General features: G+C 46.8%; 1 protein-coding gene across 1 annotated transcript in view; it reads left to right on the forward strand.

Moving 5' to 3' along the window:
* Positions 1-27,256, forward strand: part of Ankrd6 (ankyrin repeat domain 6) — a 59,981-nt gene that overhangs the window by 22,244 nt on the left and 10,481 nt on the right. The window contains exons 2-12 of the mRNA XM_027403422.2: positions 3,688-3,786; positions 11,576-11,674; positions 13,747-13,845; positions 16,419-16,517; positions 17,756-17,854; positions 19,699-19,797; positions 20,784-20,861; positions 23,831-23,935; positions 24,943-25,074; positions 25,345-25,530; positions 26,318-26,470. Coding sequence (XP_027259223.1) covers positions 3,688-3,786; positions 11,576-11,674; positions 13,747-13,845; positions 16,419-16,517; positions 17,756-17,854; positions 19,699-19,797; positions 20,784-20,861; positions 23,831-23,935; positions 24,943-25,074; positions 25,345-25,530; positions 26,318-26,470 — 1,248 coding nt within the window. The remainder of the gene's footprint in view (positions 1-3,687; positions 3,787-11,575; positions 11,675-13,746; positions 13,846-16,418; positions 16,518-17,755; positions 17,855-19,698; positions 19,798-20,783; positions 20,862-23,830; positions 23,936-24,942; positions 25,075-25,344; positions 25,531-26,317; positions 26,471-27,256) is intronic.

Here is a 27,256-nt window from a genome sequence, read left to right on the forward strand (position 1 = left end):
TGCTGAAGGAAACCAGCCTGCTTTTTCTAGTGCTGTGCTCTCCCAGAGACTAGCAAAGGTGTTGAGTGTAGGTGGACACCCAGCACCTTCACAGGGCAGCCTGTGTACATGTATCTGCTAAAATGGCCCAAGAGGCTGACGTGTCCTTTGAGGGGCAGAGGCATCCTTGAACCTGAGCTTGTCAATACCCCACGATCTCCATTTGTTTTCTGAAGTCAATCCAGTGTCATGGAATTTGCTCCAGTGCCGATGTGCTCCAGGAGCCTCTTGCATGTGGCCCTCCCACCACCCAGTGTCAACCTGATTCATCACTCATGAAAGGTACAGTTCATTCAGGAGATCACACCCCAGCTGGACCCAGGATGACACACAAAATAGAACAGTCTGTGGTTTTTCTAATGGAACACCAAATGCCATGAATATGGAGATGGCTGGGGTCATGTCTTGGGGGAACAAGAGAAGGAGGAGTTTGGAGAAGGGTATTCCTGGAGACGAAAAGGCTTTGTAAGCAGAACACAAATTGAGAACTTCAGAACAGATCTCAGAACAGGAAATGGAAACAGATATGCAAGGAGGGAGTGGCAAGAGGGAGCCTTGAAAGCTAGAACCTATGTCTTCACTCAGACCGGGATGTAAATATTTCACTGCTCTTTGCTATGGCAAAGGTATAGGGGTGTTTATCAAGTAGGGACAGTGGTTGGGGGTATCCTTAGCTTGGGGGCTGAGGACAGACAGCAGCAGCAGGGAAACCCACTTGAGATGGAGTGCACTTCATTTTTATCTCAGGGAAGGGGAGTCCATTCCTGCTGGACAGATGAGGAAGCAGGCTTAGGTAATTGTACTACATGAAGTCACTAGGCATTGCTATCTCTGACAGAGATCTATTAGGCTCCAATGGTCCTAGCCTTTTAGTTTTCAACTGGAAGACTCTGATGACTTTGGCTTAGGACATGTCTGCAGTTCAGGGACATTGTTTGTGTTCGGTAGTTTCTGGATGCACTCGGGCATGTGATCTGGTTTGAAACTATCTTGGTCCATTCCAGCCTCTGAAACAAGATGCTGTAGACTGGATGCCCAAACAGCCGACCTTTGGTTCTCACAGTTCAGGATACTGTGCCATCCAAGTCAAGGAGCCAGCACCATGTAGCATTGAGTGGACACCTACCCTATCTACAAGGCACTAGTCCCATTGTTGGCTCAGTGCCCAGAGGCCATTCCACCGGGGATTGAGGCTGTACACAGGAACCATAGGGCCAGGCATTCATGCAAACAGTAGGCTCCACAGAGGAACCACAATAGTGTTTCCTTCTTCTGCCTTCTGCCTGTGTTCACTTGGACAAAACTTTTATCTGGCTTACCCATCAGGAATGGGTGGGTGCTGGTGGGAATGTCCCCACAGCTCCTTGGGCTGTGGCCCTGGCCCTGGCTTCTTTCCAAGCAGTCTGGACTCCTGTCCCCTGCCTTGCTCTGTTGTCTTGTTGTTTAAGGCACTTGTATTTGACTACAGTGTCTCTGCTCTCACAGCACACACGTGTATTCCCTCACCCCCATGACAAACTGCCTGAGATTCAGAGTGCCTTAGAAAATTTGTGAAGGTCCCTTAGTCAGTGTTGAGATATGAGGTCATTCACAAGGACATGTGATGACAGTTGGAGCCTGAGCCTGAGCCCAGTGATTAAAACCCAGTCACTTTCCTCCATCTGGGACACTGTGGACATTTCACCGAAGGATCGAGGTTAGGTAGCACGTGGTGACTGGAGAAGGGTCAATCCTTTGTCTCTTCTCTGACCTTGCCTTTTCTTGTGAAGGTTTTTTTTTATAGTATAACTCTTGGGAGTAACTTTGTCCTTTAATTAAGAATTCTAATTTTAAAGCAAGCTCTGGCCTCTTTCTTTCCAGACTCATTCTGCTCTTTTGATTGGATTTCACGGCTAGGAATTAAGATCCTTATTTTGTCTGTTGTTTTCTTTATGGTTAGTTATCTAGCAGACTCATGCTTTATCTAGAAGGTAAACATGCCTTTCCCACTATAATATCAATGCAGGCAGTGGGGTCTTAGTGACATGCCAAGCTGGATGTAATGCCCCCATGAGCCTCCTTTCATCAAATGGCCATAGTCACTTGAACTTTTCTAGCTAGTGAATCCTGAGGGGAAACAGGATGTCTCTGTGAGAGCCTAGAGAGGTAGGAGTTTTACAAGGTCAGTTCCCAGGACAGAAGCTAATATACACCCAGCGAAGTGCACTTTCTTTTGGGTATCACATACAGTAGGCACCCAAAAGCCGAAAAGCCCATCTCGGTGCAGTCTGCAAGGAACATCTGGGCATTTCCATGCCGGGTAGTCAGTAGGAAACCTGAACAGAATGTTGGAGCAAAACCCAATAACAAACAAAATTGCAAAAAGAAAAGCTAAATGATACCTTGTTGCTTAACATGCCTGAAATCATTTGAAACAATAACCTGGATGTTGCCCCTGGCCACACACAGGGAGTGACAGTGTAACAAAAGACTATGAAATGTAAGTGTCACATTGCAAAGAAGGGTTAGTTTTTGGGGGCCACAGAGAGATCTGGGAGGGCAGTCACAGGAACAGTAATAGTTTCTCTGATTTTTCTTTTTAATAGTTGGCAGATGTGTGGGATTTTTTTCCTTTCCTTTTCTTTCTTTCTTTCTTTTTTTTTTTTGTTTTTTGTTTTTTGTTTTTTGTTTTTTGTTTTGCAAGACAGGGTTTCTCTGTGTAACTGCCATGGCTGTCCTGGAACTCACTCTGTAGACCACAAGGTTGGCCTCAAATTTACCGAGATCCTCCTGCCTTTGCCTCCCAAGAGCTGGGATTAAAGGTGTGTGCCACCAACTAACTCCCCAGCATATGGATCTTAATATACTATATTTTCATTCTTTTAAAAATCTGTTTTTTAAAAAAAGCAGGGTCTTTCCAACCTCTGCTTAGCTATAGCTCTTAACTTTATGGAGTTATTGACTAGATCTTCAGGAGCCTGTGAGTTTGACATTTGTTTGTCTCCTGCCCATGGTCGTGCCAGATTCATTGTCACAGTCCTTCATCACCTCATGGTATAGAACTAGTGGGAAAATAGGAGGATGAGAAGCCCCATATTCTGTCACTTAAGGAGAGAAGGACATAAAAATTTTACACTAAGGGAAATCCTTGCTTTTTAACTTATTAGTATTTGTTTTGTTTTGTTTTGTTTTGTTTGAGACAGGGTTTCTCTGTGTAGCTTTGGAGCCTATCCTGGCACTCACTCTGGATACCAGGCTGGCCTCGAACTCACAGAGATCCGCCTGCCTCTGCCTCCCAAGTGCTGGGATTAAAGGCGTGCGCCACCAAGGCCCAGCTTTAACTTGTTGTTGTTGTTGTTGTTGTTGTTGTTGTTAGTGTTTTGAGACAAGGTCTCACTATGTAGCCCTGACTGGTCTGGAACTCAGAGATCCACCTGACTTTTCTGGGATTAAAGGCATAAAGGCACCACTCCCAGCTGGACTCTTTTTTTTTTTTTTTTTTTTTTTTTTTGTCAGTTACAGTGCCAATGGCCAAAGTTAACCAAGGCAACTTGAATTCTGAACAGGGGAACAGGGGTGTTCTTAAAAGCTGCTGTGTCCTCTTGGCTTTAGTGTCCTGTCCTGTGGTGTATCTAGTTCTGAAACCAATTGTCTCCTTTGCATTAACAGCATGGCCGGACCCCCTTGCACCTTGCTGCCAATAAGGGTCATCTGTCCGTGGTCCAGATTCTGCTGAAGGCTGGCTGTGACCTCGATGTGCAGGATGATGTAAGTAGAAGCAAGCATCATTTCCTCCAGAGAAGGGTTGGCAGGGGAGCTTGTCTGCGGTAGCAGTCCGCAGGGCAGATGTCGGCAGTGTGAGGAGGGAGGGGACTAGGTGTTGCCAGAATGTTTTTTGGCTCTAGCCTGGTCCCTGTGCTGGCAAAAATGTTTTTGGGGATACCTTCTGGGAGACTCATTCTCAGCAGTATACTAGCTTAAAGGGAGCGCTTCAATTATGGTTCTCTGTCGAGTGCAGAGTCGCTGAGGGCATTCACCTTGCCCTGTTTTAGTACACTCTGGCAGTGAGTGTGGGAAAGACCCATTGGATGTATGTGTCATCAATCAAATTCACTGCTGAAGAAAAGGTGAGGCTTAGTCCCCATACCCCCCCCACACACATGCACTTTATCTTAATTTCTGTTAGTGTACATTTAGTTGGAAGTTCCATTCCAACTAAAAGGGGGGAAAGGGACTTAGGCAAGAACAAGACCTCTTGTAAGAGTTCACTGGTAGTTCTATGTGATTGACATGTGACTCCCATTCACTCACCTAGTCCGACTCCCATCAGCTCACTGAGATGTCCATCCAGATTGTTGGGACAGACTCCCACTGGCTCCTTCAGCACCGTGTGCCCAGTCTGAGTCTTTGAGCATTGGCCAAGCGGGGCTGACTACACAGCACAGAGCCTTGGTCTCTTGGGTCTTTGGAGAAGGTGGGGTCTCTGAGGAATGATAACATAAATTGTCCTCCAGTGAGTTACTAGGAAAAAACCCTATGGCAATGTGATTGGGAACTATTTTCAGAAACTGGTTCAGCTCTTTTTATTTATTTTTTTATTTTCTCTTGGGTGTTTCCATGTGTATCTGTGCATCCCTGGTACCTGTAGAAATCAGAATAGGTCATCAGATTCCCTGGAACTGGAGTTACAGATGGTTGTGAACTACCATGTGGGTGCTAGGAACCAAACTGAGGTCCTTTGAAAGAGCTTAACCACTGAACTAGCTCTCCAGCACCCACCCCCTTCTTCTCTCAATGATATGGTACAATTCTAAGAAATAAAAGTCGTGTGAGTAAAGAGCATCTTACAGAGTCTTTCCTTATGATAATTTCTTCCAACAACACTACCTAGAATTTTCCTTGCAACCCTGTACAGTATCCTGAAATTTGACAAACACATTCACAAGTGACTTGGCTACACAGCAAGTTTGAGGCTAGCCTTGGACATATGAGACCCTGTCTATATAGGCAGGCAGGCAGACAGGCAAGCACATGGACTAGTTTTATGCATGGGCAGAGGGTATCAGCATCCCATATAAATCTCTAGTTGTATCTGAAGCCTATGAATCACCAAGGGTGTTATTCTCAAAAATTGCTGATTTAGCCTTAAGCTGTTGATTCTCACCTTGGTCATAACACTTTATTTTCTACACTATGACCAATATAACATTCCTTTGAAGAACTCTCCTTCGAAGACAGGAGGAAAATACAGGGAGAGCGTATAAATAAATGATCGAAGGGAAGGTGGGGCCTTGAGTAGCTGTTACAAGCATGTTGTGATGATTTAGTCTTCTCTTTGATAATTAAAGTTCTTGCTTGCCACCGTGGCAAGGTCACAATGCCAGGCATGCCAACCAAACACCCCTACTCAGGTCCCGAGTCTGAGGCTCGCTTTGGTCTCATGCAGCAGACACTATGCTGATGTTTCAGATATGGAAGGAAGCAGAGAAGGCAAGAATTCTCACGGCACACGAAGCCCTGGTGAGCCAGGGTGGAAGGAAAGCCAGCCCTGCATTTAGGTAAAACACCTCTCTCGTTTGAGTCATCGGGTCTTTTACATCCTTTGCTGCTCTGCACAGACAGTTCGTACCTTGTTTCTCCCTATAGCAATAGAACACTTGCAGTGTAACAACAGGTAGTGCCAAAAAACTGAGGGCGGGACTGACGCCATACTCAGCTGTTTCCTGTGTACTTACCATGCCTGTTGACAATCAGGTTTGAGATGTCCACAAAAATGCAAACAAATTGCTTTATTATCATTAAAAAAAGAGGGTAATTTAACTATGGGGGAGTCACTTTAGAAGTTCCCTGTCTGGGAGATGGGAAGAAACAGAATGTTGACTTTGTGACGATTCACTTCTAACTTCATATTCTGCAGATACTGATGTTTATGGCATGGTAATATCTGAGAATTAGAGGAAGAATGACCTCCAGTGGCCTGGAGTGGGATTATTATGAGTTTCAACCCACAGCTCCCGGAGCAAAATCTGTGTTGTTTCCCGCTAATCCTATCAACTCTCAGTGGAGCTCAAATGGCATCTCTGATTGGTCAATGAGTAATCACATGACTCCTACCCCAGAAATAGTCCAGGACCCTGTGGCCACAGTAAAAAGCATGAAGGAAGACAAACATAAGAGAAAGCAGAGAAGAAAGGCTAGGAAGGACCCTAGAAGATCTGAGGGAGAAGAGGTTAGCACCTGCTTTGTGTGCCTACCTGGTGGAGGGTTTGCTTACAACAGGATGTTTGCTTGGGTCCCTGGGGGCTTCCTTCCAAAGTGGGTTACTCCGCCCTTGCATGACTGGGGCTTCTCCTATGAGCTTGGTTTTGGAACAGTGAATGCTTTTCACTACATAGGAAATGGAAATATAAGTGTTTCAGAACAAAGATTCAGACCTCAGGGTTGCAACGCTCTGGAGTGAGAAACACTGATGTCTCGGGAGCACCAAGTGCTCGCAGTCCATTTTGTCTGCGAGCAGGTCAGCATGTCAAATCAGAATGCCAACTGCAGTGTTGCTGCTGCTTCTAGAGTCTTCCTTTGCTTCTTCTCAGTTAATCATTCAACAAATAGATCCTGGGTGACTTAGAGACTGGCCTCGATGCTGCACTCTATGCTTGCATAGTGAGGCAGCCCCCACCACACAGATACCCCATCTTCTTTTGGAAACTAGTACCTAAGGTTAACTGGGTTCGAAAGCGGGAGCCTTGACAGTTAATTAGGTAGCTATCCTAGGTAAGCTTAATCAAGACAACAAGAGAATTACATGTGTGACTTCTGACACATAGCTAGGGATCAATAAATACTGAGTGAATGTTGAGAAAAATGTGTTGAGAGAGCTTGGTTTTCTTCTACATTTCCTTTTCAGTTCCAGAGTTTCCTGGTTGATTCAGATCCTATTCAAACAGGGTTTTGTCAGAATTGCTCCATGGGTCCACTAGTAGGTCAAGCATATCTTTGTATTATGTTTTGAAGAGGGCATGTAGCTAGTAATAGATTTATAACACAATAATACTATATACTAATAATATATTAGTGGTTTCAATTTTGTAGGAGTCAAAAATTGATTCTCAAGTAACTGAGCATACTTCAGTTGAAGATCTGGATTTTTACTGTGTTGTGTGTTCTAGAGAGAAAGTAGTCCCACGATGGCTGGAGGAAGCTCTTTGTCCCCATGTTTTGTCTTTCTCAAAACCTTTTATTCTCATCTTAGTAACCTAAGATGCCTAGCTTATAAGAGTTGGAGGAAGTGCCCACTGGAACCTGTTTAGCCGCTGTGAGCAGTACTGTTTGTCCTGCCATAGAGAGCAAGTGCCATTGCACAGCAGTAATAGACACGGGAAGAAGAAGCTGAGTTCTCAGTGGGAGGAATAAAGATGGAAGGGGACTTGCAGACAAGACTGCAACTGAATGGGCCAGCGGGCTTGGGACAGCTTGGCTTCTTGCTGCGGCTGCACACAGTGTCAGATCTCCTGGAATATTGACAATCCATTTGAAAATGCCCTGCTAAGAACCTATCTGAGAGTTAGGTTTAGCTGCTTGCATCTAGTCTGGTAAAGAAAAGTTGTCTCAATGGAAGCAAATAGGCTACATGGATGAGCAAAGATGTAATAAACAACGGTGCTACACTGGCCCAAAGCCATATCAGCTCTTGAGTTCATGAGCAGCTTGTGGAACAAGGTGAAATGTTTGCCCTAAACCAAGTCCTTCATGTGATCCTTTGACAAGACTTGTATGCTTGGGGCATGTTGCCTGCAATTTGCACAGAATACAGAATTCAAGTCTCTTCTAAAAAGATTGCTCCAATTGACCCAAGGAATGCTTGGCAGAATGCCTGTCATTTGCAGTGTGGTTACGAGCATGGGATTCTTAATCCCAGGGTCATGGGTTAGAGCCCCACATTAAATGCCAAAATGTAAGTGGAGTTCTTAATTGATCTAGATAATAAAAACACAGAGTCAGATATAGAGAAAAATGCTGAGAGATCAGAGAGAAGGAGCAAGCCACCGTCACACCTTACCTCTTTAACATCTCAGCAGACAAAAGAGCGAGTTCCTGTTTCTCCCTGCTTATATCCTGTTTTCACCCAGCTACCTCACTTCCTGTCTGTCTGTATGGATCTCCAGACCTTTATGGTTAGCTAGTGGCAGGCTCTATTCTCTGACCTTCAGACAAACTTTATTTGTACAAGCAAGATATCACCACATCTCCTACAGGGAACCTGACTCAGTACTGAACTCATGTTTCTTGTCAAGAAAAATCTTTCTCATGATTATTTTGGAAAAGCCGTAACTAATCTGATGGGGAAATGTCTTAGAAATTCTAATGGAATTTTTAAAGGCTGAGGCTCAGGCACTGTCCCATTTCACGTGTTCAGGCTTGAGCATTATTCTACCTGGAAAGGCCTTCTCAGATGTCTGGCCCAGCTATCTCCTGTAGCCACTTTCAGTGCCACATCCTTCTTTGGAACACTAGGCACATGAAAATGGTCCTCTCCCAGTAGGATACCAGGAGGTGAACAGGAAGAAAACTATACAAAGCTAACTTGTGATGTGGTAAGAAAGTTGTGACAACAGTGCCTGTCAGTCTACAGTCATGGGAATGGGGCTGGATGTCCTCACCTCAGCACTGTGCAAGCCCCTTAGATCATCAGTCAAACTCTGAGAAAAGCTTGCTAACCAGGAATCCTGTTCCTGGTGTCTTTTTATGGCTTAAGCTAGTAATTGGTAGTAGTTTTGTCTGATATGTGAAGTTATATGTGTTAAATACACACACACACACACACACACACACACACACACACATATATATATATATATATATATATATATATATGTTGCCAAGTACTTTGACCAGTTCTGCGTCTGTGTGGTCACCAATGGCCACTGCAAAAAGAAACTTCTCGCCAGGTGGTGGTGGTGCACGCCTTTAATCCCAGCACTTAGGAGGCAGAGGCAGAGGCAGGTGAATCTCTGTGAGTTGGAGGCCAGCCTGATCTACAGAGTGAGTTCCAGGACAGCCAGGGCTACACAAAGAAACCCTGTCTTGAACCCTATCACCACCAAAAAGAAGCTTCTCCAACTAAAGCAGTCACCAGCACTATTCTATAAGCACAAACAACATATTTAGAAATCAATTTGAGAGGAACATCATGTCCATGCAAACAACAGCCATAGCTTCCCCCCTTAGGGCCTATGACCTCCCTAGCCACAGGTCCCTGACTAAGTTTATACTACCGGATGTGAATGCTGTCCTGTGGAATAGGCATCAAATCTAATCAGCAAGCAGGTGGTTACCCCCCACCCCTGTCTTAGTTTTCTAAGACATAGTGATAACACACCCTGGCCAAGGCAACTTACAAAGAATGTGTTTTTTGAGCTTATGGTTTCAGAGGGTTAGAGTCCATGATGACATGGCGGTAGAAAGAGCCAAGAGCACACATCTTGATCCTCAAGCATGAAGCAGAGAAAGAACACAATGGGAATAGTCCAAGTGTTTTGAAAACTTAAAACCCAGCCCCAGTGATATACCTCATCTGACAAGGTCACTCAGCTGTCCCCAGACAGGTCCACCAACTGAGGACCAAGTATGTAAACATATGGACCTATGGGGGACATATCATTTAAACCACTACACCCCCATACCAGAATTGCCACTGTTGCAGCAGTGGGCTCATCTTACCTTGCTGGGTGGTATTCTTGCACACTGGTCTAAGTTGTTACAGCTCTTCACTAGCAACCCAAAAGTATTAAAAAAAAAGTGGGGGGATTAAAAATCACTTCTTGTGATTTAAAAGTTTAAAAGTTTCTAAAAAATATTTTATGTGTGTGAGTATTTTGCCTACATGTAAGTATGTGTACTACATACATGCCTGGTGCTCATGGAAGCCAGAAGAGGGCATCAGATCTGGAACTGGGGTTATAGACAGTTGTGAGCAGCCATGTGAGTGCTGGGAACTGAACCCAGGTCCTCTGCAAGAGCAACAAGTACTCTTGAGCTATCTCTCCAGCCTCCTCCTCTTGGATTATTAAAGACCATTTTTTTCTATAGTTTAAGAAAAATCAGGTGGTTTTGTTTTTTGATTTTGCTTTTTATTGTTGTTGTTTTGTTTGGTGGGGGAGGTTGTTTTTTGGGGTTATTTTGTTTTGTTTTGGAAATGCAATCTCACTATATAGCTCAGTCTGGCCTTAACCACATGATCCACCTGCCTTTGCCCCGAGTGTTGAGATTACAGGTGTCTGCCAGTGTTTGTGTGTACATGTGTGTTTTGGCTAGGACTGAGTGAGTTTTCTCCAAGACCAGTCACCACAATCTATTCCAGAGTTTTGCTCTTGGATTACGTCTTTAATGTGTCTCTCTGTGATAAGTCTCAATGAGGCCAGTGTCTCTTTCAAGCTACCAGAGTGAGTGCTGCAGCCCTCCTGAAGCTGTTCTTTGCCATCTATTTTCCACAGTCCCTCTGCCTCTCTTGGACTGGGGTCCAGGGGAGTCCAGGAGTGTGTTCCTTGCCCCTCTGTGTGTGTCTGGAAAATTTACTACTGTAAATCTTCCCAGCTGAATCATAGAATCCCAAAGGAAAGAGAGCCATGGCCCTGCCTTTTCCTGTGAGGGTCCTGAGGCTCAGCAAGCTGATCACTCTATACCAGAACTGTATCCAAACCTGTTCTCCTCATCCCCTGGCCCTTCACTCATTATTTCCACCTGAAATCATTCACACTGTTCACCCATCTCCCCCATCAAGCCTGGACCTCAGACTTAACTTGATTTGACTCCTGAGTGTGTGCCAGAGATAAACCGTGTTCCCAGAAGCATAGAGCTCAGAGCCCTCCCTTCTCCGGTCACTGTCACCTCCTTCTAACCTCTGGGGTGTTTATACGTCCTCTCTGCCACAGTTGGGGGAAGAGTCTTTTTCTTTTGGTGCCTGAAGGAGAAAACCTGTCAAACCCAGGAATGTGGTTGCTGGGAAAAGGTTAGGATGCAGCATCCATCAGCAAGAGGTATCTCAGAAATATGCAGTGAGAGGCTGCAGTCCAGGGGCCTCGAATCCCTTATTGCTTTCGGCTAGTGCAAATCAGAGAACAAATTACACACCTGTCATCAAAGCATGAGGCCCATAAAATGCCAAACTGGAGAGTGACTCCTCTGTAATCTGGGCCTGAGGACCTAGTGAGAAATAAGTATTGCCGGAGTTGCTGGTTGAACTGTATGACGTACACAACCTGGCTCCCAGACATGCCTCCTCTAGGTAGCTGGAAGGAGCCTGACTCTCCTTCGGTGGCAGATCTGAGGCTAACAGCTATCCTTGCTATTGATATGAGATTCCTTCCAGTTTATGAGTCAAATTGCTCTGCCCATGTGCACTCTACTAATAGAACCCCAAAGCTTGCCTTGGCTGTGGTGACTAAGCCCTTCTGCAAGTAACCAGTCTCCTTGAAGGAATAGGAGACACCCTGGTGTCTTAAGGAAGAAGCAATATGGCGGCCGCTAGAGAAACCTGTTGTTCTTCTGTGTCACTTCCTAGGGGGACCAGACAGCTTTGCACCGGGCCACTGTGGTGGGAAACATTGAGATCATCACAGCGCTTATCCGTGAGGGATGTGCCCTGGACAGACAGGACAAGGTGAGAGGGATGGTAAGGCCTGCAGGACCCTGGGGAGCTGAGGAGCCAGCATGACTTGCTGTGATGTGCTCAAGATGTTGTCCACACAATGAGAGGTCAATAAGAGAGATCAACCCAGATTTCTCTGAAAGATGAGGACCCCAGCAGTTGTGTTTGTTTACAAGCCCTTCCCACTGTTCTGTGACTCTGTGCTAGCAGCTTTAGTCCAGGTCATTGTAGACGTTTGTGAAAACCTGATGGTGGTGGCTTATGCCTTTAATCCCAGCACTTAGGAGGCAGAGGCTGGTGGGTTTCTGTGAGTTTGAGGTCAGCCTGGTCTACAGAGAGAGTTCCACGACAGCCAAGGATACACAGAGAAACCCTGTCTCGAAAAACAAAAACAAACAAACAAAAAAGTAAGTCTGTGAAAGTCCACTGAAGGTGGGGGAAAGGCACCCTCAGAGGCTCTGTTTCTTTCTTTTCTTTCTTTTTTTTTTTTTTTTTTTTTTTGGTTTTTTGAGACAGGGTTTCTCTGTGGCTTTGGAGGCTGTCCTGGAACTAGTTCTTGTAGACCAGGGTAGTCTCGAACTCACAGAGATCGACCTGCTTCTGCCTTCCAAGTGCTGGGATTAAAGGCGTGCGCCACCAATGCCCAGCAATTCTGTTTCTAAAATGTGAAAGAAAGTTAGATTTTTTTAGCTTTGAGGAAAAAGAGTGAACCGAATGATTTCTTTCTTCACAGAATCCTAATGACACATGTGTACTAACCAGATTTTTTAAGTTGTCAAATCTTAAAATGTGGGACTTTGTATTTAAGTGCAGAACGGCCTCTGTGTCCTTTCCCCTCACAGCTTTTCATTAAAGTGTAACATCTGTGCAGAAAAGTGCACAGACGGTAAGTGCGCACGGCCCTCAGCCATCGGAAGGCTCCAGGTCAGGAGGGGTGCCTCTGCAACCCAGAGCCCTTCTTGGTCTTCCTGCCTCTTGCTGAGCCTTGTGGCCCCTTGCCCTTCCCAGCCTTGTCTCTGGAACCCTGTTTGTCCTGGTGTGGGTTCCAGGTACATTGGGCCTTAGCTCTTTTGGGCACATCTCTGGATGGAGAATGTACTCCTGCTCTGAGCATGTTTACATGTGTGTTCCAACTTGTCCATATTTCATCCCCTCTCTCATTAGCAAATGGAAGCCATTTTATTAGTCTGTATTTAAAAGCCATGTATCTAGAAATCTTGTTTGGCCCATTTACAATCATTGTTTCTTCACTGGTCATTTAGAATCCTGGGGGTTTTATACTAACCTAGAGACCACTAAATTTTGATGAAGAGATGGGTATGCTGTTATATGCCTTTAATCTTTTTTTTGTTTTGTTTTGTTTTGTTTTGTTTTTGGAGACAGAGTATCTCTGTGTAACCTTGACTGTTCTAGAACTCGCTCTGTAGACCAGGCTGGCCTTGAACTCACAGAGATCAGCCTGCATCTCTCTCCTGGGTGCTGGGATTAAAGGTACTGGGATTAAAAACTCTGGGCAACCACCACCCAGTCATGTGCCTTTAATCTTAGCTCTCACAGGATCTCTAGATTTGAGAACAGCCTAGTCTACATATGGAGTTCTAGGCCAGCCAGGGCTAAATAGTGCTCTCTTAAAAACATAATAAAAGTTTGGGGTGAAAAAATGGGGTTGGTGGAATCATCTACCTACTGGCCTGCTGGGCCTTATAAGGCCCATTTGCAGGGTTTCTTCTGTCATCAGGAACATGGTGGAGCCTAGGGGACAGTGGAGATGGAAAGGAATGACAGTGGGCCATCCTATAGACAAGCTGTGGGAGGCCTTAGAGCCTTTCTGAATGGTGCACCTCCAAGCAAACTTAGGCCCTGACTCAGGTACCCACCTGCTGTTTCTTCTCCATGTGTCATGAATAGCTCTTGTCCTCTGCTGTCACTAGGAGAATGGAGAGAGTGGCCACTCAAATATTTCTGTGCTCTGTGGTTCTGATGGGCCCCACTGAGGAAAGCCCTGTAGCCATCTCATCATGTGTTGTTTTATCGAGAAGAGCCAGACCCTGGGTAACGTGCTGTCTTCCAATGTGTTTACTCAGGATGGAAATACAGCCCTCCATGAAGCTGCCTGGCATGGATTCAGCCAGTCAGCCAAGCTGCTTGTTAAAGCGGGAGCCAACGTGCTTGCCAGGAACAAGGTGAGGCCCAGCAGCTGACCTCCTCCTTCACAGATGAGAGACATGGGAATCTTTGTCCTGGTTTGTCTCCTGTCTATGAGAAGAAGTGCCAGGCAAAGCTCACTGGGGCATGGAGAACCCTGCATGGCAGGCTCACCTAGAAGGCTCCCTGCAGAGAGGTAGGAGGGCTGGTGCCCCAGGCAGGGTAAGTGTGCCACAGTGATGAGACCCCGCTAGTGTGAGAGACCCCTGGCTGCTGCTGGGAACTTGTCCTCATCATCTGATACTATTACAAAAGGACAGCTTGGCATGGAAGATGTTGGCAGAAAACGAAAATGCTGGTAGTCAGTAGCAGCATGGTAGGGTAAAGTTGGCTGGGGACATGGAATTGGAGCAGCTAGCTGCCTTTGGGAGGCAAGCTGTAAAACAGAAGTGATTCTGTAGGATTGGAGATATCACTCAGGGTAGACCACTTGCTTCTCATGCACAAGGTTCCCAGGTCAATCCCTGGCATCACATAAAAGGAAAAGAAGTTCTTACCTATTTGTGTGGTAGCTACCATCCCAGGTTTCAGGTTTTTTTTGGGGGGGGGGTTCCAGACAGGGTTTCTCTGTATTGCTTTGGAGGTTGTCCTGGAACTCACTCTGTAGACCTGGCTGGCCTCGAACTCACAGAGATCTGCCTGCCTCTGCCTCCCGAGTGCTGGGATTAAAGGTGTACACCACCAGTGCCTGGCATGTTTTCATTCTTAAAGTAGCAAAGTATCTAGGGAAACTTTATCCTTAAGTATATCTATGATAGCAATAAGTAAAACAGTAAAAAAAAAAGTGCAGGAGAGGAATATAAAGTTATTCACTCAGCAAAAACACAATTAATATCATTTAACTCACAGTTTCAATGACAATGTTATGAGTCATGAAAGAGCATGACAGAGGACTACATGGTCATACATACATGCCTCAATGTTAATGTGAATTTACAGTTTTTAAAAACTAAGCCTGGGGGCTGGAGAGATGGCTCAGAGGTTAAGAGCATCGACTGCTCTTCCAGAGGTCCTGAGTTCAATTCCCAGCAACCATGTGGTGGCTCACAACCATCCCTTATGAGATCTGGTGCCTCTTCTGGTGTGCAGATATACATGGAAGCAGAATGTTGTATATATAATAAATAAATAAATCTTTAAAAAAAAAAAACTAAGCCTGGAAAGGTATCACTGGAATATTAACTGTAGCTATCTACTTAAATTTAGACTTACTAATTTTTGATGTTGTTTTTACTTTTGTCCCTTGCCTAAAGTTTCTAAACTGAACTGATTATTTCTTCAACCATTAGGAGAAGAGACATATGATATTTTAAAAGTAAAAGAAAAATTGTCAGTACTCTTAGAATATTTTCAATAGTGTTGACGAGTTGCCTTTTCTTTGTTTGAATGGTCAAGATGGGTCTGTGGCCAGTGTGTAAAGAGCCTGAGGATTTCCCACAATGCACTTGCATGGTTGGTGAACCTGGTTGGTGGTCTCACATAGAGAAGTGGAGGAGTACTGAGTCTGTGCCTGGGGAGGAACAGCATGAGAACCACGCTCAACATTACACACACACACACACACACACACACACACACACACACACACATACAAAGACACACACACACACACACACACAAAGACACACACACACACACACACACACACACACACAAAGACACACACACACATACAGAGACACACACACAGACACAGAGACACAGACATACACCGAAACTCACATACAGACACATACACTCACATAGACACACATACTCACACAGGCACACACATACACACAGAGTATGGCACAGAAGGACCAGAAACCAAGTATCTGTAGCCCAAGATCCTGCGCACACGTCATCACACAAGGTCTTCCTTCAATATCAGATTAGGTACAAGATCTGATACTAACCAGCCAATCAGGAATAGTCTCCATCAATGCCGTGACTTTTCTGAGCCTCACCTGCTGTGGTGCCTAAAATGAGAACTGGAGACACTTATTTCATTGGTGCTTAAGTATGGTAAGCAGCAATGCCTCTTAGGTCAACATTTTTCCATAGTTCAAGTGTTTGTGTTTTAAAAAATTAAAGAACAGGTATCTCAGTGCATGCCTGCGAGTCACATGTTAGCCCCCCCCCCACCAACCCGCCTCTTCCCAGAAGTGTCTGAGCCCAGCCACTGCCTATGCTGGACAGGGTTGAGAGCTGCACACATGCTTGTGGTCCAGGAAACACAAGGACCAATGGCTCATGCTCAGGGCCCCAGGAAGGATGGCTCGAGCTGTTTCTGGTCAAGAAGTCAACCTAAGCATGGGAAGTGTTTTTCTGCGTGGCTTTAACTCATGAGGGGCAGAGGCAGGGCTCAGCCAAAGTTTGGGGACAGAAGGGACTCTACAGCCATGTGAATTCCACATCCATGTTCTTGTATCTGAAACACCAGATGGGATCCCTATCATGATACATAATGTAGCAATGGCTAGCCTCTTCCTGAGTAAGAATCTCTGTGTGCACAGCCAGTCTGTGCAGGTGTATGCTGCTAATGTGTCCTCCCTTCCGTCCTCTCTCCCAGGCAGGGAACACGGCTCTGCACCTGGCCTGCCAGAACAGTCGCTCCCAGAGCACGCGTGTCCTCCTGCTGGGCGGCTCCCGGGCTGACCTCAAAAATAACGTGGGTGAAAGTACCAGTTTCCCCCCAGGCACTCTCTATTGTATTACCTTGGAAAAGAAACCCCCAAACAGAGACAGTGTTAATATTTAGAAACTAAAGTGCCACAGTGTTTGGGGCCTAATCTCTAAGTTAATTTTTGGGTAATTTTCTAAAGCGTTATTTAGAGAAAAAAAAATGCTGCTTTCTACATTTGCGCCTCAAGTTTACTTTATCAATTCTGTGTCTGTCAGGACTAGAAAGCTCACCTGTGGGTCGTGAGTCCTTTGGCAAACCTCTGTATCCAAGCATACTTACATTATGATTCATAACAGTAGCAAAATTACAGTTATGAAGTAGCAGCAAAAATAATTTTATGGTTGGGGGTCACCACAGCATGAGGAACTATATTAAAGGTTTGTAGCATTAAGAAGGTTGAGAACCACTGTTTTAAATGCTTTAAGAACGTCTGGTACCCAGTAGAGCATTGTACTGCTATCTCGGACAGTACCAGGCAGGGCTGTCCTGTGACCCTCAGTACCTAGCCTCTTCCAAGGACAGCTGTTGATAGCTTCAGAGTCCTTCAGTTATCACACACAGGCAGGGCAGTGGTTGTAGAATGTGTCACTAAAAGACCTTCCTCCTGTGTTTTCTGAGGAGAGCCTGTGGCTTAAGCTTTTCTCAGAAATTGCCAATATCTCCCTGTTTGGGGCAGACTTAATTAATATAGTTCAAGAATTCACTGTGCTAAGTGCCTGTGATCATCTTGACAGATGGAAAACACCAGTGGGAGCCTGCAAAGCATCATGGTGGTCTATCTCTGTGTTGTCACAGCCAATGGAGTCTCACCTTTCCCACTAAGAAGGATTCGGAGATTTTCTGATTCATCAGCTCCCTAGACTGTATTGCTCCATGGAGGATTTTAGCATCCTTCTGGCTGCCATAGGTCTCTGCTAGGAAACTCATTCCAAAGCAAAGTTGTCGCTCTAACTCTGCTTATTCCAGACACTGTTGAAGGGGAGGCCAGGGTCTGTGGAGCCTATCCCTGTTCCACAGGGCTCATGAAGAGCAGTATCTAGTTTTATATACACAAAAGCAAAGCCAAGCAAAGGGTCTTGGGATTGGAGCAGCTATGTTAAAGGGGTGGCTTTATAGTTCAGGTTTACGTTCCCTACAGCATGGGCCAGTTCTTAAGTGATGGCCTTTTTTGTTGTTAGGCTCTGTAACTGCTCATGGTGCTGAGACTTTGATTTCGTCCACAGGCAGGAGACACCTGTTTGCACGTGGCTGCTCGGTATAATCACTTGTCCATCATTAAGCTCCTCCTCAGCGCATTCTGCTCTGTTCATGAAAAGAACCAGGTCAGTGCACATACCTCTTTATGGGCACAGGCCCTCTCCCCATAGGGCAGCCTAACGGGCAGGGACAGGGGTAGAGGCTGCTGGGAGGTGCTGCCCTCTGGCTCATCTGGGACTCCACCAGCACTGTTCCGTATGGGTATCTCACTGTCACAATGGTTCTGGCCTATCTGGCTGCCTCCATCCTTGGACACGTATCCGTTCCTGCGCTTATCCCCACAGTTACAAAGTGAACCGTGACTTTTGATTATACTACGATTTTATCAAGAAAACTACAAAAAGGAGCGTGGTATAGAAAAGAAGCAAGGATGGGGGGCTGCAGAGATGGCTCAGCAGTTAAGAGCACTGGCTGCTCTTCCAGAGGACCTGGGTTTAATTCTCAGCACCCATATGGCAGCTCACAAGCGTCTGGACCTCCTGTCCCAGGAGATCCAGCACCCTCACACAGACATACATGCAGACAAAACACCAATGTGCATAAAATAAAAAAAATAAATAAATTTTAAAAAGAAGAAGAAGAGAAGCAAGTGAAATAGGAGTCTCGTGAATTCTGCTGTTCCAGTCTGGCACCGCCACTTCCTGTGAGAACTGCTGGGGCTCCTGTTTCATGTGCCTTTGTGGGAAACGAGGTGCCTAACCCTGGAATTAAACTTAGATTGTGGAACAGATTAAACATACCCTATAACAGTGGCTTCTACCCTCTCTGGCTGCTTAGGAGAGCCATTAAGATGCCGCCCTGGGTCCCATCCCATGTAAAAGAGTCAAAAATCCCTGTGCTGTAGATTCAGCAGAATACTGTTGTAAATCTCCCTCCACTCACCAGTAGCTTCCAGGGCAGAGGCTACCCACTTTCAGTCCCCACCCACCCGTCTTAGCAGCATGTGACAGCATGGAACTTAAAACAAACAAAACACTCCCATCTCAGCCCCACCCTCAGAAATCCCCCACATCCAGCCCACACGGTACACAAGTGAAATCAGGTCTAGGAGAGGGACCCTGGCATCAGCACTTCTTAAGATGGGGTCACTTCCACAGAGCTTTCCCTAGCACACAGGACTAGTGATATGGGTGAAATAGGCTTTTGCCTCTACTCAAAGATGGCTGAATTTTCCCACTGCCCATGATTGAATACTGGGGCTCTTTGTCTGTTCTGCCAGGGGAGGATGGATCTCACTTCTCCTGTGTTTAGCCCACTTCTGTCATTCCCTGTGGAAATGACAGCCTGCCTTTTGGAACTGGCTTCATTTCAGGGATGATTACCCGGGAACACTTTGTATAAAGAGAGTATGAAAACTTACAGGCTGGAAGGGAAAATGTAGAAAGCAGGAAGCCTTAACTAAAGCCTGAGCCTTGTTGTCCCTACCTGAGCCTGCAGATAAACTGTCCCAGGGTACCTGATCCATGCAGATGGCTGAGGGCCAGGCACGAGGCTTCTCTCTGCTTTTCCTCAGTGCCAGCTCAGAAGCCAAGGGCTAATCCTGACCTCCCTGGTCCGACTACAGTCGGACCAGTTTAGAGCTCTGAGTGACATGCTCTTAGCCCCTCAGCCTGTCTCCTAGAGGCTTGGAGGCCCTCCGTTCTCAGCAACCCAACTGGTCCTCTTAACCATATATATGTGACCCTGGTCTGTAGCTTCTGGACTCCATGGTATGAATGAATGCATTGACCTTTCAGCTTTGGGGGGTCTCTTCAAGACTTTCACAGTGAACTTCATGTTTGTAGAGTAAATCCTGTTTGACTTTGGAGAGTGTCCTAGGCAGCATAGGAAGCATAGGAACCACCTAGGAAGCATAGCTAGCCTGGGACCAATACATGAGTTTAGCAAGCTATTTTCTGATTGCTTGCAGGCTGGAGATACAGCCCTCCATGTGGCTGCTGCCCTAAACCACAAGAAGGTAGTTAAAATCCTGCTGGAAGCTGGCGCTGACACGACCATCGTGAACAACGTAAGTTGAACCACAGCAATGAGTTTCACAGACTCACAGCACCTGAGGATTCAATGAGCTTCACAGCCACAGCCCCTGGGGCCTTCATCTGAATTGGGCCAGCTTTGAGCAGCCCCAGGAGTTAACTCTTTTAGATACTGGGCAGGGGTGAGCACAGCCTGGCAAGAAGAGAGTTCTGAGGGGTCCTCACCAAGCTGGCACATGGGCCTCAAGATGACCTTCTGGGGCTGAAGAGATGGCTTAGAGGTTAAGTCCTGAGTTCAATTCCAGGCAACCACATGGTTGTTCACAACTACCTGTAATGAGATCTGATGGCCTTTCTGGCCTGCAGGCATACATGCCCACAGAACCCTGTATACATAATAAATCTTAAAAGAAAAAGATGGCTTCCTGCCAGCTGTAAAGCCACCTGAGGACCCTAATGCCTTTCTCTCCAGGACTGTACCTTCCATTTTCCCTTTTCACAGCATGCCTGATCGTTTCTGTCGGTTCCCTAGCTGGAACCCTTCCTCCTGCAAGGCACTGGGACCCTGAAGCTGGCTTTCTTTATCTCTGTGGCTAGCTCACCCTGCCCGCACCCCACCCCCTCCTCCATTATAGCTCTAACCTGCCTGGTGCTGCAGTTACCTTGTCCACAGTAACTCCAGGACACACTCTCCTTTCCTGTGGAATCCCACTGACATCACTCCTGGTGTTTAATCTTACAGCCTACATTCTGGCTGTAGCTCTGTGCTGAGACTGCTCCTGTGGAGAATTCATGCCTGTAGGTGGATTGTCTGATCCTTTGCTTTCGCTCAGCAGAGAGGTCCCCTTGGTGTTCCTCGAGTTTGTGTCCCTCTGTTTCCTGTCCTCTTAGCCCAGAGGTGTTAGTGAGGAACTGAGGAACTGAGGCCCTGGAGCAGCCCTTTCACCTGGGTGTGATGGAGGGTGGAACTGCCCCCTCCTGGGGTCTCTTTGTCACCTGTCTTCCCTGTGTCTTTCCTCAGGCAGGCCAGACCCCACTGGAGACTGCCCGCTATCACAATAATCCTGAAGTTGCTCTGCTACTCACCAAGGCTCCCCAGGTAGGAGTTAGAGCATCTTACTGATTATGTGGGGCTACACAGTTGCCGGGGGCTCCCCTGGCCGTGTTCTAATGAAGCCAGGTGAAAGCAAATAAGAATCGATGGGCAAAGAAGTGAGGCAGAACAGAGTGTAAAAGTCTATGTGGCACCAAGCCCAGCTCTGTCCAGGGTGCCATTCTCCCGCTGTGGTGTGACCTTGCTACAGCGAGCGTCCTGGACCCTCCCCTTTCCATTCTGCCTCATGCCATAGCTCAGACAGAAGGATGTTCTATATGTTCACCATTACTCATCCTGATGGAAGCAATCATTTCCTTAGTGTTGGGAAGGCAGGCTCTTCTAGAGCGAGGCTGCAAATGCTGACTTGTCCATCTTAGTGAGGCTCAGGGAATGAAAAGAATCTTCTGAGAATCATGCTTATAGTGCCAGGACCCAGCATGTCACATGAACTGTGAGTACCATGCTGCTGGGGGTGGGGTGGGGAGAGCATGTCACATGACCTTCTGATTACCATGCTGCTAGTAATGTGTCACATGACCCTCAATTCACTTAATTTTAAAGACGTGTTTATATGCCTGGCAGCAGTTTCCAGACTGTCGACAATTCTCCTTTGTAAGAGCAACCACCCTCTTGCTCATGGAGCTGGTCCTGCTCAGTGGTGTCTGTAGATGCATGCACTCTGATGTGGGCATCAGGTGTGACAAGCTGCTAGAAGCATAATGCCCCACTGTAGGGAACGTGTGAGATCCTCAGTCTATGTGTGTTAACATGAGAATGGCTGTGTCAAGGTCGCTGATGCCTCAGACCCATGGGATCAGGAGAGCCTTCCCCATGTGATGTTGAGGGATGACAAAGCCAATGAGCCCTCATAGCTGAGAATGGGGGGACTCAAAGCCCTTCTGTTCCATGAGTGGATGTTGAAAGTGTATGCAAAAACTGCTCACCATAACATTTCCCCCACAGATGCTTGTAATCCGAAGACTGCCCCCTACAGAGCTTAGCTAAGCCTGCTTCCTTGTTCAGTTGTATACCATAAACCCTGCCCCCTGGTATATGATAACCCGCCTCCCTGTTCAAGTTATATAATAAACATGCTGAGCTTCTAGAATGCTGCAGCCACCCCATCAGAGTGAGCACAGCCAAGATGACCTCAGTTTTGCTGTGTCTGTGTGCCCATGTGTTCTTCCTTCCCTTGTTGCCCCTAGTCAGGGTTCCAGGACCCCATTCATGCAAGGATGTGGTACCCCACCTCACCCCAGCTTTGCAAAATATAGAAAAATGCTGGTCTGTCACAGTCAGAAAGTAGAGTGTCTAGCAGTCCATCTGTCATTTCAACAGTTGGTGACTTGACACCCGCTTAGCCCTATCCTCAGTCACACACAGGGCAGTGGGTCTGGGGGTTGCAGACTTCATCAGGCACACAGAGAGTGCTATGTTTTAAGTCCACCTGTCAGTTGACTTCCAGGGCTCAAGGATCTTCACCTTTGCTATCTCCCTGAGCCGGTCTCCTTTGCATCTCTGTTTAAAAATGGCTTAGAAGGCTGGAGAAATGACTTGGGTGCTGAGAGCAGTGGCTGCTCTTGCAGAGGATCCAGGTCCAATTCCCAGCACCCACGTGGTAGCTTACAACCATCTGTAACTCCGTTTCCAAGGATCTAATGCCCTCTTCTGCCCTCTGTGGGCACTGTGTCCTGGTGGTGCTCACACATAATATAATATGGCCTTTGCATAGTGTTTTGTTGTCTGTAGTTTCACATGCAACTTTCTTTGTCTGTAAAGAAAAGCCCTTTTGGTGAAGCCGTTAGTTAAGTATGTCTTTTGGTGGCAGCAGCAGCACTAAGAGGAGGCCTTTTCCCAAGGCCTCTGGGCCAACGTTCATAGATTCCTAGAGTCTGGAAGTCGGTGACGATCTTCTGTTTGGCCCTTGTTACAATGAGAAGGGCTGTGGGCCTTACAGTTCTTTCCAGGCAGCTAATAGCATGGTTAGTGGAGGGGTGCTTGCTGCTGCTGCTTTGGGTTCAGAAGACCTCCTGTCACTTGTCATATGTGATGGCTGTGTTCACAAGTGTGAAGAATTTCAGGCTTGAGGTCAGCAAGATTCCACACCAGGTGAGCAGTCAGCACTAGTCACTTTGTCAGACTCACCAACAAGTCTGAACTGTCACTAGCTGTGGTTTGCATCAATGACTCTGAGACTTTTATATTCTTAAATGCCATGGGCCAGAGGTTGAAGGTTCTTGGTGCCTCGGGTCCGTGTTTGGTGGAACACACTCTACCAACTAAACATCTTAGGGGCTAAGGACAGGCAATGACGGCAGGTACAGCCATCTCCTGTTCCTGGCTGATCCCAGCAGCTCCCTATCTTTCCATTTGATGAGAAGGAGCCCCGGGCAGCCAAAACAATGTGCTTGTCCAGTTGCTTCTGGGTCCCCCAACATCTCCTGTCCCATGCCCTTGTTGACTCCTTCTGCTTCACTGCATTGTTAGGGGCAGACACAGGTCCTCCTTTGGGAAACATGGTTATTCTGATGGTCTACAGATACACCGCAGTGATGTCAGAATTAAACTGACAGGTTTTTTGTTGTTGGTTTTTTTTTTTTTTTTTTCATACACTTTGGTCAAGGGAACTGGAAGGTGGAAAATGAAACTGCCTGGAACAGGGCTACCTCATGGCATGCCATTCCTATCCTAGTTTACATAAGTAGCATTCTCTGCTGGCTCTGCACCCCTATCTGGCCATGCCAGCCTAGCACATAAATGCCTGTTATTATTGTAGAAGTCTCTTGTGATCAGAGACAGTATACTACTCATTTCTGGGTCCCCTTTGTGCTCAACACAAGACTAAGAGGGCACAGGAAGTCCAGAGTTTTCTGTTACTACTAGTGTTTCCCACCATGCCCAAGGCCCTCTGCCATACCATGGTGATGCTGTGTCCCCTTCACCCCTACAACTATAGTGTTTGTCTCTTTTAGATCTTGCGCTTTAGTCGTGGGCGAAGCCTGAGGAAAAGGAGAGAGAGGCTCAAGGAAGAGAGGAGGGCCCAGTCTGTGCCCAGAGATGAGGTGGCACAGAGCAAGGTATGAGGGACCCTCCCACAGACCCCAGGTGTCCCCTTGCCCTGATGCTGCTCTCCTTAGCCTGTCCTTCTCACTGGGTTCAGACTGCTTCCCCCTTCTTTTGTCCCTCCCTGTTTGTCCCTAGTTCTAGATCCTGTGTCTTTGCGTGTATGTATGAGTGAGAGTGGCCTTCATCCTCCCTGAGTGCCCTGTGTGCCTGTGGCCTTTGTCCCATTGTGGACACAGCCATACTATGCCCTGAATTGTGCAGAGCTTGGGTTCTGCAGCTGTGGTGCCCATGTTGTCACCTGGGGCCTTATTAGCAATGCAGATTTCTAGGACTCATTTGGACCTGCTGGAACAGGAGCTATGGACAGAGGCAGCCTGGTGTGTTTGAATAAGCTTTGTAGGTGATTCTGAGACTCTCTGAGGCTGCTTCTTTGATTTCTAACTAGAGACTGGAGCAAGGCTGTTCTTCTGTATGTAAGTCAGAAAAGGATGACACGGGGCACAGCAGGATTGCATAGTACATAGAATACAAGCTTGACTTGGAGATTCACCCCAGCAGGTGCCATTGTGCAGTGAGCAGTATGGGATCCCTTGAAAGTTTTTTTTATGGGGGACAAGGTCTCACTGTATAGCTCTGACTAGTCTGGAACTTGCTAGCTAGACTAAGCTGGCCTTGAACTCTTGGAGATCCAATCCACCTGCCTCTGCTGAGATTAAAGACATGTGTGAGGTGCCCAGCTCTTTGAGATTTCTTGGCAGGGACTATGATATAGAGACATTTTTTTTTTAATACACAAAAGCACCAAAGTATGTACCCAAGAGCATACTTCGTTTTATCCAGATAAAAGCCCAGCCAGCCAGCAGCTGTTGCTGAGCCTGTCCACCATGCAGAATACTTGTCATTGGCTAACGTCCCTGTGGGTCCATGATTGGATGGAGTCTTGTAAGCAGATGTTTACCCAGCTGGGGTCAGAGGCCAAAGGCTCAAGTGAAACCATTTGGGGGCTTCTGTTTTGTAGGGAAGTGTCTCAGCAGGAGACACCCCCAGCAGTGAGCAAGCTGTCCCCCAAAAAGAGGAAGCCAGAAGAGACTGCCCAGCTGCTTCTCAGGAGCCCAGGAAGGGTGACAGGAGGAGAAAGTCAAGGCCAGAGGTCAGGAGCAAGCAAGTCCTGGGTGCAGGGCACATTTGGGGTTGGTTTGGAGGAGGGTCTGTGGTGACTTGCCCAGCCAGGACACCGTGCTTCTGGCTGGCCATTTGGGAATGAACACAAAAATGAAATCCACTGGTTTTAGACACCCAAGAGGGTGCTCATGTGTTTCTGGGTTATACTGTGTAGCATTGCATGGGAGATGGAAATGCTGGCAGGGTATTACTCCAGTGGTCGCTGCGGGGACTTAGGGGTGGCTCTTCCTTCCCACAGGTGTCAGCACTATCTGACCCCACCCCAGCAGCAGACCAACAGCCTGGACACCAAAGGAACCCACACAGTCATCATCACCCCAAAAAGAAGAGCAGACATCGATGTTGGTCCCCACCTCCACCCCATGGATTCAGGGCGTACCAGCTCTACACACTGTATAGGGGCGAGGATGGAAAAGTGATGCAGGTACCACACAGCTGCATTGGGCTAGCAACCTGCAAACGCCGAGGGCTGGTAAAGCCTGTGCCTGGAGGTCGGTCAGTGGCTACTGGGGGCTTGACTTAGACATGAGCCACAAGATCCCCCATCCAAACTGTGCATATGTGCCGTGCCATGTAGGCCCCAAAAGAAGTCACTGCCCATAGCATCTGTTCCATCCTTAGAGGACTTCTGTCTTGAGGCTCCAGAGTGGGTGGGTTCAAGCTGTTTTAAGATAGATACTGTGTCTTACCCTCTGGATCTTAGTGCCTTTGGACCCAAAGCTCAACCAATGGGACTTCCCATGCTAGCACAGGGACAAGTCTGTCTTCTGCCTCCTGCTAGTATCCTGAGTAAGCACAGTGGTTGCCCAAGATGATATTTTAATAAAGAAGGGCTAATTTACTAATTTTTACCTCTCTTTCTGTTTCTCTCTGGGGGGGGGAAGTATTTGTTAGTGTCATATATTCTGTGATATATTTGATTGCATACACCCAAGTGTGTGCACTTGCAGAAGCCAGAGGAGGGCGCTGGGTGCCCTGCTCTATCACTGTACATCTTACTCCTTTGAGACAGGTCTCTCACTGAACCTGGAGGTCACTAAGCACCAGTGATCCCATGGTCTCTGCCCCCACAGCTCTGGGATTATAGATGTACATGCCTGGATTTTTAAGTGGGTGGTAGGATATGAACTCAGGTCCTTGGGCTTGCACAGCCAGTGCTCTTGCCCACTGAGCCATCTTTCCAGCCCCTGACTCCTTTTTCATTCCCCCAGGCACCCATAAAGGGTTGTCGCTGTGAACCTTTAATCAACAAGCTGGAGAACCAGTTGGAGGCGACGGTGGAGGAGATAAAAGCTGAGCTGGCATCAGTGCAGGATAAAGTCAACACAAAGCTGGGACAGCTGGAGGGCAAGACCCAGCACCAAGTAAGCGGTGGCACAGCCTCCTGAACCACAGGCGTGAGGGCAGAAGACAATTCCGAGATGTCAGGGCTTGTGGTTCGGTTCAGTGCGTGTGCCAGCCCTAGGCGTATAACCAAAGTTAGGATCATAAAGGTTATGTATTCCTGCCAGGCATAGTGGCACATGTAGGAGGCTGAGTCAGGAGGATCACAAATTCAAGGACAGTCTGGGCAATAGTGAGACTTTGGCGAGAAAGAGAGATAGGGAGAGGGAGAGGAGGGGGGATACATTTCCATTACAAAGCATTATTTTAAAAAGAAAGAGAAAAGAAAAATAAGCATTAGTGAGGAGAGCAAATTACCCACAAGCCTGTAGTGATAAAAAAGAAAAACTGTTAATATTTATTTTCTTCATCTGTATGTTCTGCTGAGACTGGATTTCATGGAGTCAAGCTTGCCTCAGACTCACTTTGTAGCTGAGGAGGCCTGGGACTTCTGATCTTCAGCTTCATTGCCCAGATGCTGGGGTTGCAGGCCTGCACCCCACGTCTCGTCTCATGTGCTGGGGACTGAACCCAGGGCTTCACTCGGGTTAAGCAAGTGCTTACCAAGTGAGGTACAGCACCAGCTCCTCTGTTCAAGTGTTTTTCAGGAAAACAGTCAAACATAAAGGAAAAGTTTAGAGAAGACACTGATGAAATACAAATGCTTTTATACTCGTGCTGAGAGTCAACCAATTCTCTGTCCACAAAGTCTCACTATGTGGACTAGGTTGGTCTTGAACTCTGACCCCCTTCTAAGTACTGGGGTT

This window comes from Cricetulus griseus, chromosome 2 (genome assembly GCF_003668045.3).
Source record: "Cricetulus griseus strain 17A/GY chromosome 2, alternate assembly CriGri-PICRH-1.0, whole genome shotgun sequence".
NCBI classification, from domain to species: Eukaryota; Metazoa; Chordata; class Mammalia; order Rodentia; family Cricetidae; genus Cricetulus; species Cricetulus griseus.